The sequence below is a fragment of the Dipodomys ordii genome, unplaced genomic scaffold (genome assembly GCF_000151885.1).
Source record: "Dipodomys ordii isolate 6190 unplaced genomic scaffold, Dord_2.0 Scaffold29, whole genome shotgun sequence".
Classification (NCBI taxonomy): domain Eukaryota; kingdom Metazoa; phylum Chordata; class Mammalia; order Rodentia; family Heteromyidae; genus Dipodomys; species Dipodomys ordii.
Window position 1 is genome coordinate 4,549,608 of NW_012267245.1, and position 13,892 is coordinate 4,563,499.

The following is a 13,892-nucleotide window of genomic DNA, read 5'->3' on the forward strand; positions in this document are numbered from 1 at the left end:
CACACACACACACACACACACACACACACACACACACACACACACACACACACACACACACACACCCTGCAGCTACCTAAGTATCTGTCATTCTCACTGAATAAAAAAATACTCAGGAGCATTTGTCTACGGCACATTCGCAGGCTGACGTGAGTTTGAAAAAGATCTAGGCAGATAAATTTTAATCTTTGTTATTTGTTATATAACATTTCTTCTCTATCACTTCCTCTTATAAAAGTTATATAAAGCTTTCCTGTCCATGGACTCTGTTATGGAATGGGTAGATTATATTTTGGTTGTGCTAGGGCTCGAACTGAGGGCCTCGCACTTACAGGGCTGGTGCTCTACCGCTTGAGTCACGTGTCCAGACTTAGTTACAGTTTGCTGCCTTTTGAGAGCAAGAAGAAGTGCGTGAGACTGGCGTTGCTTGCACTGACCTCCGCTTCCCGCGGAGGGTGGGGGAGAGTGGGTTCCTTTGCGAAGTCTCGGCCGGTCTTCCGCAGCCCACCTCTGGCTCACAAAGAAGAGCTTTGCCCTGAGCCTCCTGCCCGTGGAGATGGGTATATTCAGCGGCAGTACTCAGGCAGAAGAGGACTCGAGTGGATGCAAACCAGCTGCACAGTGGGTAGCCAAGGGTTGTTGCCAAAGTTCCCAGATGCCAAGAGGCCCGGCGTTCTCTGGCTGCTGGTGGTGAGGGGAAGCGTGGAACGTCTTTCCAGGTAGAGGCGGTGTTCCCCGTTCAACCAGGGGGAACCAGCACCGCCGAGGGGGGAACATGAATGGTAGGTTGAAGATGGCTGAATAGAATGAATGGAAACAGCCTCTTTCAAGACCCAGGCACAGAGACGCTGAGCAGCGTGTGGACAGTGGACCAGTACTGCCTGGCCTCAGAAGAGAAGAAGCAGCGCAGACAAGCTGTCTCTGCTACTAGCTTTGACCTCTACAGCGAAGACTCTCTAGATGGCAAGAAACGAGGACACTTGGGTAGAAGCTGCTGTGTGTGAGGTCGCCAGCCCTCCAGTAGTCTGATTGCGTCCCATTGTTTGGTCTCCTGTCCAGGCTGGAAAGGACATTGCAGCCATGAGAAAGGAGCTTCATGAAAAACAACAAGGCAGAGGCCTGGCAACCTGGGCAGAGCAAGGCCCCGAGAGTCTAGGAAGCTCTCTCCAAAGAGGGGGGGAGGCTGCACAAAGGACTGCGTAGAGCAGACAAGCCTCAGACAGACACGGGGGAGAGAGAATCCGCTGTCCAGGAGACCCTGGGAAGACGCGGGATTTCCAGAGTGTTCCCTAAGGATGACACAGGAAGCCATCACCCACCGGGGACAACCTAGCCGGGCCCAGCGAAGGGTCCCTCCTGTTCCCTCGGCCCGCGCCGCTGAGGCCCGCCCGCCCACACTTTTTCCCTTTCTTTCTTTCTTCTTGTCTGTGATTTGAATATGTCGCCCGGGGCTTTTCTCTCTGGATTCACAAAATACAGGTGAGCCAAGCTTTCCAAGGTCGTCGGTAGCCTGAAGCTGCCAACTGTCTGTCAGCTCCGGCTGAAGTTGCAGGGGAGATATTTGAGGCAGGGAGGATTTAGTCTCTGCTGATAGAAGAAGCTGGATCGCTCTGAGACCATTGGAAAATGGCTTCTTCATCCTGCCCGGCACAGGAGATTCTTGTATCCGAAGTCTTCATCTCAGCAGCCGAGATCGGGCCCTAACCCATTAGGATGCTCTATCTTTCCCGTGACCCACATAATCTATTCTTCTCTTGGAAAAGCTGAGAAACTAAAAAAAAAAGAAGTCCTTCCAGCGACCAAAGGATTTGGGCTGTAAGATAACGGGAGGGGATCCAACTGGACGCTCCCAATTTGGTGCGAGATTACATACGAGACTTGCCAGGTTCTAGCCTGTGTCGCCTGATAAAACCAGAAGTGCTTTGAGGAATGAGGCGTTTCTTAATTGTGCAATTAAATCCTCCTGGCTGCACCGCCAGCTTTCTGAGACACAGACGAAGGGATTGAATTAGAGATCTGTGTCTGGAAGCTGTTACATCTGTAATTGCTCCCCCCTGGGAAATGGCCCCAGGAACACGCCACCTCCGCGCTTCTGTGCAGAGGGAGGCTCAGGTCAGCTCCCAGGCTATGTCTGTTAAGAAATGACCAAGATGAACCAGGCCATCAGAGGCTCACACCGGTCATCCTGGCGACTTGGAAACTGAGAATAGGAGGATCACTATTCTAGCACTGGGAGAAAAATCCATGATACTGAAGAGTCTGCTTGCGATGGTGCATGTCTGTCATCCCAGCTACAAAGGTAACAAGAGGCTAAAGGAAAGGTCTGGACCCAGGTGTAGGCCCCTGGCAGGAAGCAAGAGCCTATCTTAAAAAAATAGTAGTATAATCCGGGTGCCTGTGGCTCACATCTGTAATCTTAGTTTCTCAGAAGGTTGAGATCCGATGAATTGAAGCCAGCTCAGGCAGAATCAGCAAAAATCCAGGCTGGTGGCATGGCTCAAGGGCTAGAACACCAGCCAAGCAAGCAGGATGGAGCACAAGGCCCTGAGTTCAAATCTCACTATCATAAAACACATATAGACACACACACACACACAGACACACACACACACACAGACACACACACACACAGACACACACACACACACACACACACACGGGTTCAGAAGTAGAGCACCTGTCTAGCAAATGTAAGTTCTTCAGTTCAAACCCTAGGACCACCGAAAACAACAACAAACCCCCAAACAACAGGAGATCAGTGGCGAGTGAGGAAGGCAGGGAAAGCATGGCCAGCCCTTCTGTAGTCAATGACTTGTGATGACCATTTACCACGGGCTTGGGAGCCCGTTCACAAGGATACAGACGCTTGGCACTTATTTCCAGGGGCCAAGCAGGGACTGCAAGCGTCAAAGGTCGTTTTCTAATTCCCCCAACCACATACTTGGCAGCCACCAGTGCCCAGACCAGGTGCGAAGACACCCGTATCCGTCTACCTGAGCGCATGCTGCTCCCTCCCCTTGCCCAGCCCAGCGTCCGGTCTCAGTGGCTATCTGCCCACAGCGCACCTTGGACATGTGTCTTCTCCACTGTCTCACTGACCCCCAGGTGGAAGCCACGCCCCTCCCGTTGGCTTTCCTAGAGAACTTAACCTTTTATTGCCCATCTGTGCTGTGGTCAGCTCTGCCCTGCTTCTCACCTCTACGCTGCCTGCTGGCTGCCTGTGGGACCTTTCCAGACAGATGCTCCTCATCTCTCTGTTCCTCCTTGTGAAGGTTCCCTTCTAAAGCAGAGACTCTAGTTTTTCTCCACTTCTGAGGCCTGTTCGTTCCTCCCTGGCTCCTTTCTCAATCAGACGGTGCGTCTTTTGTGCGTGTGTTCTCTTATTCTTCCTCTCTCTCTCTCTCCCTTGCTAGCCTGGACATGCCACTAAGCTAGGAACTGCGTCCGTGTCCTCCCGTAAGTGACAGGGCCCCTGGCGTATAGTAGACGTTCAACACATACTTGTCATCTGTGCCCTGAGGGCGGGAGGCTGCCGGACCCTGCACCGTGGGTGAACCCCGGGCCGCGGCGTCTCGGGGGGGGGTGCTCACCTGGTATCTGGTGGGCTTGCTGAAGGTGTTGTTTGCTGTCAGGTTTTCAGAATTCTTCATGCCAGCCTGGTAGCGAGTCTTCTGGAAGGGGAGGGGGGATACCACATACGTATCCACACATAGCAAGACTTGCATGAACTATACTATCGGTAGGGAAAACCTTCTGGAAGGTGACGTTCTTCCTGATGTCTAGCTTTCTAGAACATTCTTCTTCCTGGGAACTGTAGTTCCGGAAGGTGCTCTCTGGGGCTGTGGACTGTCGTCTGGCGCACTCGCTTTGGGGCGCTGAGTTACATTATGTGGGTGTCTTTCCCCTAGGCCTGTACTAACCAACATGGAGAGTCTCCAGGACCCGAAGAGAGTGGGTGGGAAACTTGCCTCTCGCAAATCCTTCTCCAGATGCTTTCTGAGTAGACAGATCTCACTTGAGTCCACTAAGGGGTTACCTCCTCTCGGGGCTCAGGGGTCAAACTGTGCCAAGTGTCCTCCAGTAGTCCTAGCCCGGGGACTCCGGTACTACAGGCAGACCCTGCTGTGTGGGGCCTTGGCCAATGTGCCCCAGCCATTCTGCTAGGCAGTGGCCCCCTCTCGCTGCTGCCCCAGGGGCTGCCGTCCAAGTCAACACCCACACCCACCGCCCGCGCCTAGTCCCGCCACCCAGATGTCACCTACCCTGAATTTGGAATTCAGCATGCCCATTTCAAGGTCGTTTTCACAGCTTTTGGCCTTAGATTTGCAGAGTTTTATGAGGCACATCTTGATTCTCATTATGAGATAATAAAAGGATTTGGGGCTTGGCACTAGGTTAAAAGGAGCAGGTAGAGTCCTCCCCTCGTCGAAGTACGACAGCCAGAGCTTTGCTCGGGCAAACTTCCACTCCACGTCCGCGTCCTCCTGTGGGACAAGGGGACAACAGCACAGGGTCAAAGGCCACGCTTACCCACCGAGTCCTGGGGGAGGGGTGGAGCGGCAGGCTGTGGGTTCTGAGAGTGGACCTCTGGTGGAGTTTTGGGGGGTGGATGCACACACACTACAGCTGGCATAAAAATACAGGCTTGCTTTTGCTAAGATGGTTGGTTGTGGGGCTTGAACTCAGGGCCTGGACACTGTCCCTGAGCTGTTTTGCTCAAGGCTGGTGCTCTACCACTTTGAGCCACAATGCCACTTCCGGTTTTCTGGTAGTTCATTGGCAATGGACTTTCCTGCCCCTGCTGGCTTTGAATCATGATCCTCAGATTTCAGCCTCCTGAGGAGCTAGGATGACAGACATTTGCCACCAGCGCCCAGCCCCTGAACATGCTTGATGCTCTCTGCACCTTAGAGTTCATGGTGGAGAAGCCTCCCCCTGAGCCAGCCATCCTCCCACACTCTCCACTGTTGTTTGTTTTTTTTAAACCAATCTATTCTACTCAAAGCCTACCAGAGGACTTTCCTCACCACCACTTCATCTTGTGATCTGTTAGCTTTTAGAGTCTCCCTAGCAGATTCACCACCCAGCACGACCTCCGGGTGTTTGTTTCTCTATCAGAGAATACAGTATGAGCGAATACCCAGTATTGGGAGACATTGGGAGACACAAAGGCAAACCCCTGAAGTTCAGTCCAAATGCTCTATCGGCCACATGAGGAAAAGTGAAGCGTGACAGGTGACATTAGTTCCAGTATGCTTATTTACCATAAGTAATCATTATAGAAGTGATGGCTGGAGTGTGGCTCAGGGGGCATACGTGTGCGTGGCATGTACAAGGCCTTGGGTTTAATCCCCAGACCACTGGAAAAAAATACTATCGATACAGCTTTCCCTGCTCTTGGCCTACTGAATTTTGGAAAGCCGGTGTGAACTTTCGACTCAACAGCACGTGTCTGCCTGAGCTCGTGTCATTTCAGGCGCTACACATTTACAAACGCTCATTGGCTACCATATTGGAAAACAAAGTATTTCTATACAAGGGTGCTCTTATTGGTTGGAATGCTGCTGGGGGGGGTGGCTGTTAAGAGATACAGCGGACGTGACTCATGGGACACAAAGCGAGACTCTGCTCTGTCTGAGCCACATTCTTGTCCCTGGTGGAGTAAGAATAGGAATGGAATTGGAGGGGTGGAAGGTGGCTCAGTGGTAGAGTGCTTGCCTCGCATGCCTGAGGCCCTGGGTTCGATTCCTCAGCACCACATAAGCAGAAAAAAGCCAGAAGTGGTGCTGTGGCTCAAGTGGTAGGGTGCTAGCCTTGAACTGAAGAGCTGGGGGATAGCGCCCAGGCCCAGAGTTTAGGTCCCACAACTAAAGAAAAAAAAAAAAAGAAAAAAAGGAATGGGATTGGTGTCCATTCTGGAATGTACCGTGGTGTTTTCTATAGACAGAGTCTTTGAACCTCTACCCTCAGAAAACAGCTTGAGGCCAATTTGTTTTTTTTTTTTTTACTTTAAATTTTAATATTGTTTTTGTCAGAATTTGGGGGATAGATTCAGAGCCTCACACTTGTTCCGCAGAAACTCTATCACTTAGCCACACCCTCAGCGCCCCCTCTTTTCTTGGCTTTATTTTTCAGATGGGGTCTTTTTGCCTGGGGCTGACTTCAGACTGGGGTCCTCCAACTTCATGGCTTCTCCCTCTCCTGAGTGCTATCCAGGCTCTACCACTTGAGCCACACCTCCAGTGTGGCCTTTTGGTAGTTGATTGGCGATCAGCGTCAAGGGGGAAGCCCACTTCCAGTGGGCTGGCCTTACCTCGATTTCCTGGTAGGAGTTGTTGATCATGGCTATGAGCATGTTGAGCAGCACTACCACCATGGTGACATTGTACACGCCGTACAGCACGTAGCCGATGTTCTCGATGAACTTGTGGTCGTATTTCAGCACCACCGAGATGACTTCGGAGAGGCCAAATATGGACCAAAATAAGGTTTTGAAACTTTCTTCGACCCTAGGAGGAAGCAGACCACCCTTTCTCGTGAGGTTGGATCAGCTCATGCTTTGTGAAGGGAAGCTGCCCTCAAGTCCCCGGGGCTTAGAGGTCTCCCTGGAGAGGGGCTGGGATGGGGTGTGCGTGCTCCCTCCGCAGTAATGAGACAGTCGTGAATTCCGAGAAGACGCACAGGAGTAGTACACACAGCAGTTTCTTTTCTCGATCTAGTCTATTTATTGGGACTCCTGGCTGAGGGACCTTTTTTTTTTTTTTATCCTGCTGTAATTAACCAAGCATCTAAAATTAGACATCAGGGCAAATGCCTGTTCGTTCTTGAACTCTGTCAGCCTCAGAAAGCACACTCAGAAAGCCTCAAGCACGTCTCCTCAGCCCAGCTCGAAGGGGAGCGAGGCAGTGATCTGGCGTCTGCAAACCTTCCTGCATAGGACTTGCGGGACACGCGCTACATACAGAACAGCTCTGGCTGGCTCCTTTCGCTCCTGGGGCTTGAACTCTGGATCTGGGCCCTATCTGTGGGCTTTTTTTTTTTTCTTTTGCTCAAGGCCAGCACTCTACCACATGAGCCACAGCACGACTTCTGGCTTTTTCTGTGATTTTTTTTTTCTGAGATAAGAGTCTCACAGACTTTCCTGCCTGGGCTGGCTTCCGATCATGATCCTCAGATCTCAGCCTCTTGAGTAGAGATGTAAGGATGTGGATCAAAGCCAGCCCTGGCAGGAAAGTTGGTGAGACTCTTATCTCTAATTAACTACCTGAAAACCGGAAGTGGTGCTGTGGCTCAAAGTGGTAAAGCACTAGCCTTGAGCCAAAAAAGCTCAGGGACTATGCCCAGGCCCTGAGTTCAAGCCCCAGGACTGACAGAAAAATAAGAAGATCAAAGCCCAAGCTCATCCCCTCATCCCCACCTTGTAAAACGGTATTTGGTTTCCAATATTGAGTCAGAAAGCTGGATTTTGACCAGATGGTTTTAGCACCCCGATGTATCTGACAATACCAGAATGACTAAAGTGCACTTCTTTTTAGTTTGCCTGGAAGGTGTTGGGATCCCTCTCTTATTATTTAACCTTTCAGGTTTTCAACCCCCACCCACAAATGGCTAGGATTCACTCCATCTCATTCCCCCCCCCCCCCCGCCGCCTCCAGTGTCTCTCAAACACTGATATTTAGTTGACAAGATGTATAAAAATACTAGTACTCCTCACTTGTGCTAAAAAAAATCCACTCCTGATTTGCATGAATTTAAAGTTCTTCTGTGAGAGGACAAGGATGTGTGTTTGTGTGTGTGTGTGTGTGTGTGTGTGTGTGTGTATGTGCACGTGCACACATGCATATGTGTATCCATTTGTGCCGGTCCTGGGGCTTGAACTCAAGATCTCAAGGCTGGCACTCTACCACTTGAGCCAAACCTGTGTGTCCAGCATTTTGGTGGTTTATTGGAGGTAAGAGTCTCACAGACTTTCCTGCCTGGGCTGGCTTCGAATCACAATTCTCAGATCTCAGCTTTCCTAAGTAGCTAGGATTACTGGCATGAGCCCTTGGTGTCTGGCTTGCTCTTATTTCTTTTACAGTTGCGAGTCTGCAACATTTAATTCGTTTCAGTGTTGGCAGGACTTAGGTTGGAGGGTTTTTGAAGCAATAACCAGTTCGGACTACTGCTGCACAACTCCAGCTCCTGCCGTTGTGGAGAGGGGGAAAGTGGCTTCTTCCTGTGAGACGCAGCATCTGTTCTGTGGGAAAGGGCACCATGCATGGTTTTGAATGCCATATTCTCTCAATACAGAACATTTTTTTTGGGGGGGGGGTGTTTATCACCCTGGTGGAAACAAGCAGTAGCACAGAGAATACTAAATCACCACATGAGTACCAAATCTTCAAATGGAAGGATACAAGTAGGATGTGACCTTTCGAGAGATGTTGCTTTCCAGGCAGGATTTGGTTAAAAGCAGAGGACCAAGGTCTGCAGGGGAAAGCTGGGCAGGCAGGTACCAGCCCAGGTCTATGCATGTGCCATAAACAAGCTAAGAAGATAATACCGGGGCAGGGAGACACTTTCCCCAAACGCCTTTTCCATTTCTTACCCTGTGACGCCCACAGACAAGTTGGCTGACACTTAAATGAAGCAAGCAATTAAAGATCACAGCCAGGGAAAAACCTTCCACATTTCCATGAGAGAAAATGGGTTTAAAACTTTGCCATCGGGGCTGGGAAGGTGGCTCAGTGGTAGAGCGCTTGACTTGCATGCACGAGGCCCTGGGTTCCATTCCTCAGCACCACATAAGCAAAAAAAGAAAAAAGCCTGAAGTGGCGCTGTGGCTCAAGTGGTAGAGTGCTAGCCTTGAGCTGAAGAGCTGAGGGACAGCGCCCAGGCCCAGAGTTCAGGCCCCACAACCGAACCCCCCTCAAAAAAAAAAAAAGCTGGGCGATGGTGCCTCACGCCTGAGGAGCTAGGATTCTAGCTCCACAGGAGGCTGAGATCTGTGGATTGCTGTTTGAAGCTAGCCTGGGTAGAAAAGTCCCCATGAGATTCTTATCTCCAATGAACTACTCAAGAAAACCAGAAGTGGCACAGTGGCTCCGGTGGTAGAGCACTAGCCTTGGGCACAGAGAGGCTCAGGGACAGCGCCCAGGCCTTGAGTTCAAGCCCCACAACCAGCAAATAAATAAATAAATAGAATATAGGGCAAGAGACTGAAGAAAGATCTTGTGTTTGCCAATGTTAGACACACAATGGATGATACCCTCCTCATGTAAAGAACCCTTATCAATCAACATGGACGCAACAGGCAATTTGGCAGAGAGGAGAAAAGGGAGGGCAAACATTTCAGTGAAGACTTGAGGCTTTTCATGGTGCTAAGAATACCACAGCTGACCCACGCTGCCGTGCTGTTGTCATTTTTCAGGTTTCCTGTATGGCAGGAAATAAATGAAATCTGGCCCTCTCTGCCCTGGTACTTGTCTTCCCGTGACCTTTGTATTCTTAAAGAGAAGATGGGCGGTGGAAACAAGTCAATAGTGTATTTCTGATCCTAAGGCTCAGGCCCTGGGGCTGGCCCTAAAGGTCCAGAACGGTTATGGCACTCTGAGTCAGGCCTTAATCACCACCCACAGTGTACGGCAGCTGAGGGACCCAGGGCAGAAGCCTTGTCACGCGTGGAGAGATTGCTTCCACTGATGCGGCATGGGAAGCCACTTGCCTCATAAAAACACCCCCTACCGTCAACTCATTCGTTCCAAGGTTAATTCTGAGGTTCCTGACGGACAGGCAGGGCAGCCCGTGGCTCCCCCATCCTCCCGCCCTCCCTGGTTCTAGAGGTGGCGGCCGTGCCAATCACAGGAGGCCCCACAAGTAGCTGGAGGAGTCAGAGCCAAAGCACATGCTTGGGTCCAAATCTCTGCAGTTCAGCGCACTGGCTATGAGCATGGTGCATTATAAATCCTGTGGATGCGTCCATGTACCCTAAACAGTGGCTATTACTTCGATTCGTTTTTCCTTTTCTTTTCTTTTTTCTTTTTGTATTTTTTTTATTTCTTTGTTGGTCGTAGGGCTTGAACTCTGGGCCTGGGCGGGCGCTGTTCCTGAGCTCTTCAGCTCAAGATGAGCGCTCTACCACTTGAGCCACAGCACCACTTCCTGTTTTCTGGTGGTTCATTGGAGATAAGAGTCTCATGGAATTTCCTGCCCGGGCTGGCTTTGAACCGTGATCCTCAGATCTCAGCCTCCTGAGTAGTTAGGATGACAGGCATGCGCACAGGCACCGGCTGCTGCTGTTGTTTTTTGGACATTAATATGTACCAGGTGGTGTTGATATGGTGTTTCTATCTTTTCAGAGGTCTTACTCTAAAGAATAGATTTGGTGAGAGACTGCAGGAAAGCTTTAAGCACGCATGTCTGTGTGCCCGTACCTTGCCCGGAGCACAACCCTCTTGAAGAAAGTTAATAATGGGGCTGTGTGTTGATTTTCCTGAATAAGCTTCCCTTGCCTTCCTATCTATCTGCAAGGTGGTCACAGACCCTTGATTTCATGCGAATTCTCTGTCTGATTTCTGCAGCCCTTGCGGTCTTGTGATTTGGGGTTCTTGGCTTGTGGTAGAAGGGGTGCAGTTGAGTTGAGAGGCCAACCTAGTAGGCAAAGTGCTGAAAGTGCTTCTGAGGAAGTAAAAGAAGAAAGCGCCGGTGAGTGGTACTGAATAGACGGTGATTCACCCTGCTCTTCTCTCCCTGGCTGAGGGGGTGTGTGTGTGGGGGGTGTGGAGAGTTGAGACTGATCTGTCATGCAGAAAGGGGGCTAATGTAGTCAGTGCTCTACCACGTCTGTCTCGCTTGGATAATGAGACTTTAATAACAGGTTGCCTGAAGAGGCCGTGTGTGTATGCGGGGCTTCAGAGAACAAACCGATCAACAAGACCAGGGGTTAGGGCGATGGTGATGAAAATTACTGCTTCCTTAGGCTGCCAGATTCCCTCCCCACACTCCACAGTTCACGTTAGCTACCTATGTGCACATAGAAGGCTAAAATTAAGCAGGAGGATCAGAGCTCGACAGGCTGTTTCTCAAGTTCAGAAGACAATAGCTGGCATTGTCTCCAAAGGAGAGATGTCTCCCGCCTGCCACCCTGGCGCGGTGGATGGAGGAGGGTGCTTGGAATGGGGACAGATCTTGTGGTGGGAGGCAGGGAGGGGGCAGGATGTGTTTGCCAGACACTGAGGGTAATCAGACGAGGCTTGAGGAGGGTCAAGGGTGTTGGGCAAATGTCTGAGGACATCTGAACGTCCTCTTGCTGTGGCCTTGCAAGGCCTTTCTCCTCTAAATCACCCCCTGGAAGAGCCAGGGCTGGTGGCTCACTTCTGTCATCCTAGCTACTCAGGAGGCTGGGATCTGAGGATCGCAGTTTGAAGCCAGCCCCGGGCAGGAAAGTCCGTGAGACTCTTATCTCCTTTGCCACCAAAAAGCTGCAAGTGGGGAAGTAGCTCAATTAGTGGAATGCCAGCCTTGAGCAAAAGAGCAAAGACACAGTACCCAGGTTCTGAGTTCAAGCCCTAGTAATGGAAGGTATGTGCACGTGGGCATATGCGCACGCTTGCGTGCCCATGGGCGCGCGCGCACACACACACACACACAGACACACACACACACACACACAGAACACACTGAGATTGGAAGCTGTGTCTTCACCCTGAGACTGTGCACAGAACCTGACCCCACAAAAGGTGCTCACCAGATCCAATGTCTGTTCCATGAGTGAATGGATGAGTACATCTCTGGTTCACATTTTGACTCCGTTTCCTGACCCTAGTGTCAATGGCTGCTGATGTATCTGTTCAGGTTCTGACAGATTTCAGAAGCCAGGCCAACCTAGGTTGGACCCTAAATTTAGAGTCAACAAATAACTTAGCCTCTCCACAACTCTTCTTTATTGGGAAAATAACAATCTCCACTTTATGGTGTCATTGAGGATTAAATAAATCATAGTAAGATGATCATGATACATGCCAACTGGACAATACATGTTACTGATTTTATTACTTGGATTAGTTTATTATTATTTTCCTTAGGTACAACAGGCTTCAGCATCTGGATGAAGGCCTCTTGTACCTACAACCAACTCACAAGAAAGGCCTCTATAGGGAGCAATCACTCGCATTGGTAGCTTTCCATAAAGCTAGCCATCAGTAACACCTCTTACTTTTCTAAGGCCTACACAGCCATTGTTAATTTGGTTTCTTCCATCTCCCACGGCCCCCTGTGCAATCCAGTTTCCTGTTATGTTGTCTCTTTGAGGAATGACTTTCAAATTTACTTCCACTCCAGAACTGGAGTTTAGTAGATAACAAGGCAGGAAGTCTGTAGTCAGTGAGGGGAACAAGATGGCGTCCTTAGGTTCATGCTGGAGAATGTCCAAAGGGCATCTTTCTGATATCAAGTCTCTTGCCTTGAAACTGTGGGATTTCAACTCTTCTAGAGTCTAAAACCATCTAGGCTTTTATGATTCATTTCATGAATGAAGATGAGGAGAAAATACAAGCATAGGACAGTAGAATAATGTCTGTTGTAATTGGTTTAATTATTCTAAGACAGCCCGGGAAAGGGGTGTGGGAATCTATGTTTTATCATTTATTAGAGAATGATACAAAAATAATGAGTTAAAATCAGTAAAAACTCAGTTTTGTTTGGCCACGTTAAGGCCCTGTCCAGTTAACTAGCCTCTCTGGGCCTGAACTGAGCCCATCCTTCGCCATGTGGCCTCCTCCAGCGAGTCTCAGAACTTCCCTGTGCTGGCTGTTCCCTATCCAAATGGGCTTGGTAAACACCTTGACGCCTGCTTTTAGTTGACAAGATAGAAAGCAGGGTTGGTAACTTCCCACATGTAATAGGATACACTGAGAACCCGCAGCCCTCTGAGCTTTTCTGTGAGAGATGCCCAGGCCTCCGCGCTAGCCAGCATCCCGGAGGACATCTGTCCTCTGCGGGCCCGCAGGCTCCTTCCTGTCCACAATTCCTACAGCAAACACGGTCAGCGCTCTCTGTGCACAGGGAATGACAGCAAGCCAATGTCCTCTATGCCACAGGGTTGCTGTGCCCTGGCTTCTTATTTCCTAACAGCTCATTGTGATTTTTTTAAAAAATCACCATCTGGCCTGAGCTGACTGTCAGGGCCCCTGTACGGGCAGAGCCTTGAGTTCTGCTTCCTTAGCATCCACCTCCTGTCCATCCCTGTTGCTGTCCTGTGTGAAGCAGCAGATCCTGTCCTGTCTCCCAGTGCAGCTAGCTCAGCTCCCTCCATCTTTTTTTTTTTTGTGGGTTGTGGGTCTTGAACTCTGGGCCTGGGCACTGTCCCTGAGCACTTCAGCTCAAGGTGGGCACTCTACCACTTGAGCCACAGTACCACTTCTGGTTTTCTGGTGGTTTATTGGAGATAAGAGCCTCATGGACTCTCCTGCCTAGACTGGCTTTGACCCTCAAGCCTCAGATCTCAGCCTCCTGAGTAGCTAGGATGGAAGGCGTGAGCTACTGGTACCTGGCTCCTCCATCTTTCTTGTAGAACATTAGCAGGCATCCTGGCTTCCTGTGACTATTAGCTGAATACCTGGCTTTTCACCTGTCTGTGGATTCCATTCCCAGCGCCAGGCCTGGGCCAAGTGCAAGCCTCCAACTCACCCTTCCAGCCTGTCCTTCGCACAGCGGGCACCCGTGCCTGTCACCAGGAGCAGCTCAAGCATGCTGGTATTATTCCCATGCCTTTCTGCCTGCTAAAGGTCTTCAACTCAATGTCAGAGCACCTCCAGCTTCAGAACAGCAATCCTAGGCCAGGTGTGTGTGTGTGTGTGTGTGTGTGTGTGTGTGTGTGTGTGTGTGTGTGTGTGTGTGTGTGTGTGTGTGTG

At 50.3% G+C, this 13,892-nt stretch overlaps 1 protein-coding gene across 5 annotated transcripts in view; it reads right to left on the reverse strand.

Moving 5' to 3' along the window:
- Trpc7 (transient receptor potential cation channel, subfamily C, member 7) overlaps positions 1 to 13,892 on the reverse strand; it is a 104,886-nt gene that overhangs the window by 4,056 nt on the left and 86,938 nt on the right. For 4 of the 5 annotated variants that reach the window (XM_013016042.1, XM_013016041.1, XM_013016038.1 and 1 more), the window contains 3 exons: positions 6,314 to 6,509; positions 4,263 to 4,484; positions 3,591 to 3,671 (listed from right to left, as the gene is read on the reverse strand). In XM_013016042.1, the coding sequence (XP_012871496.1) occupies positions 3,591 to 3,671; positions 4,263 to 4,484; positions 6,314 to 6,509 (499 nt within the window). The remainder of the gene's footprint in view (positions 1 to 3,590; positions 3,672 to 4,262; positions 4,485 to 6,313; positions 6,510 to 13,892) is intronic. The other variant, XM_013016039.1, reaches the window with a different exon arrangement.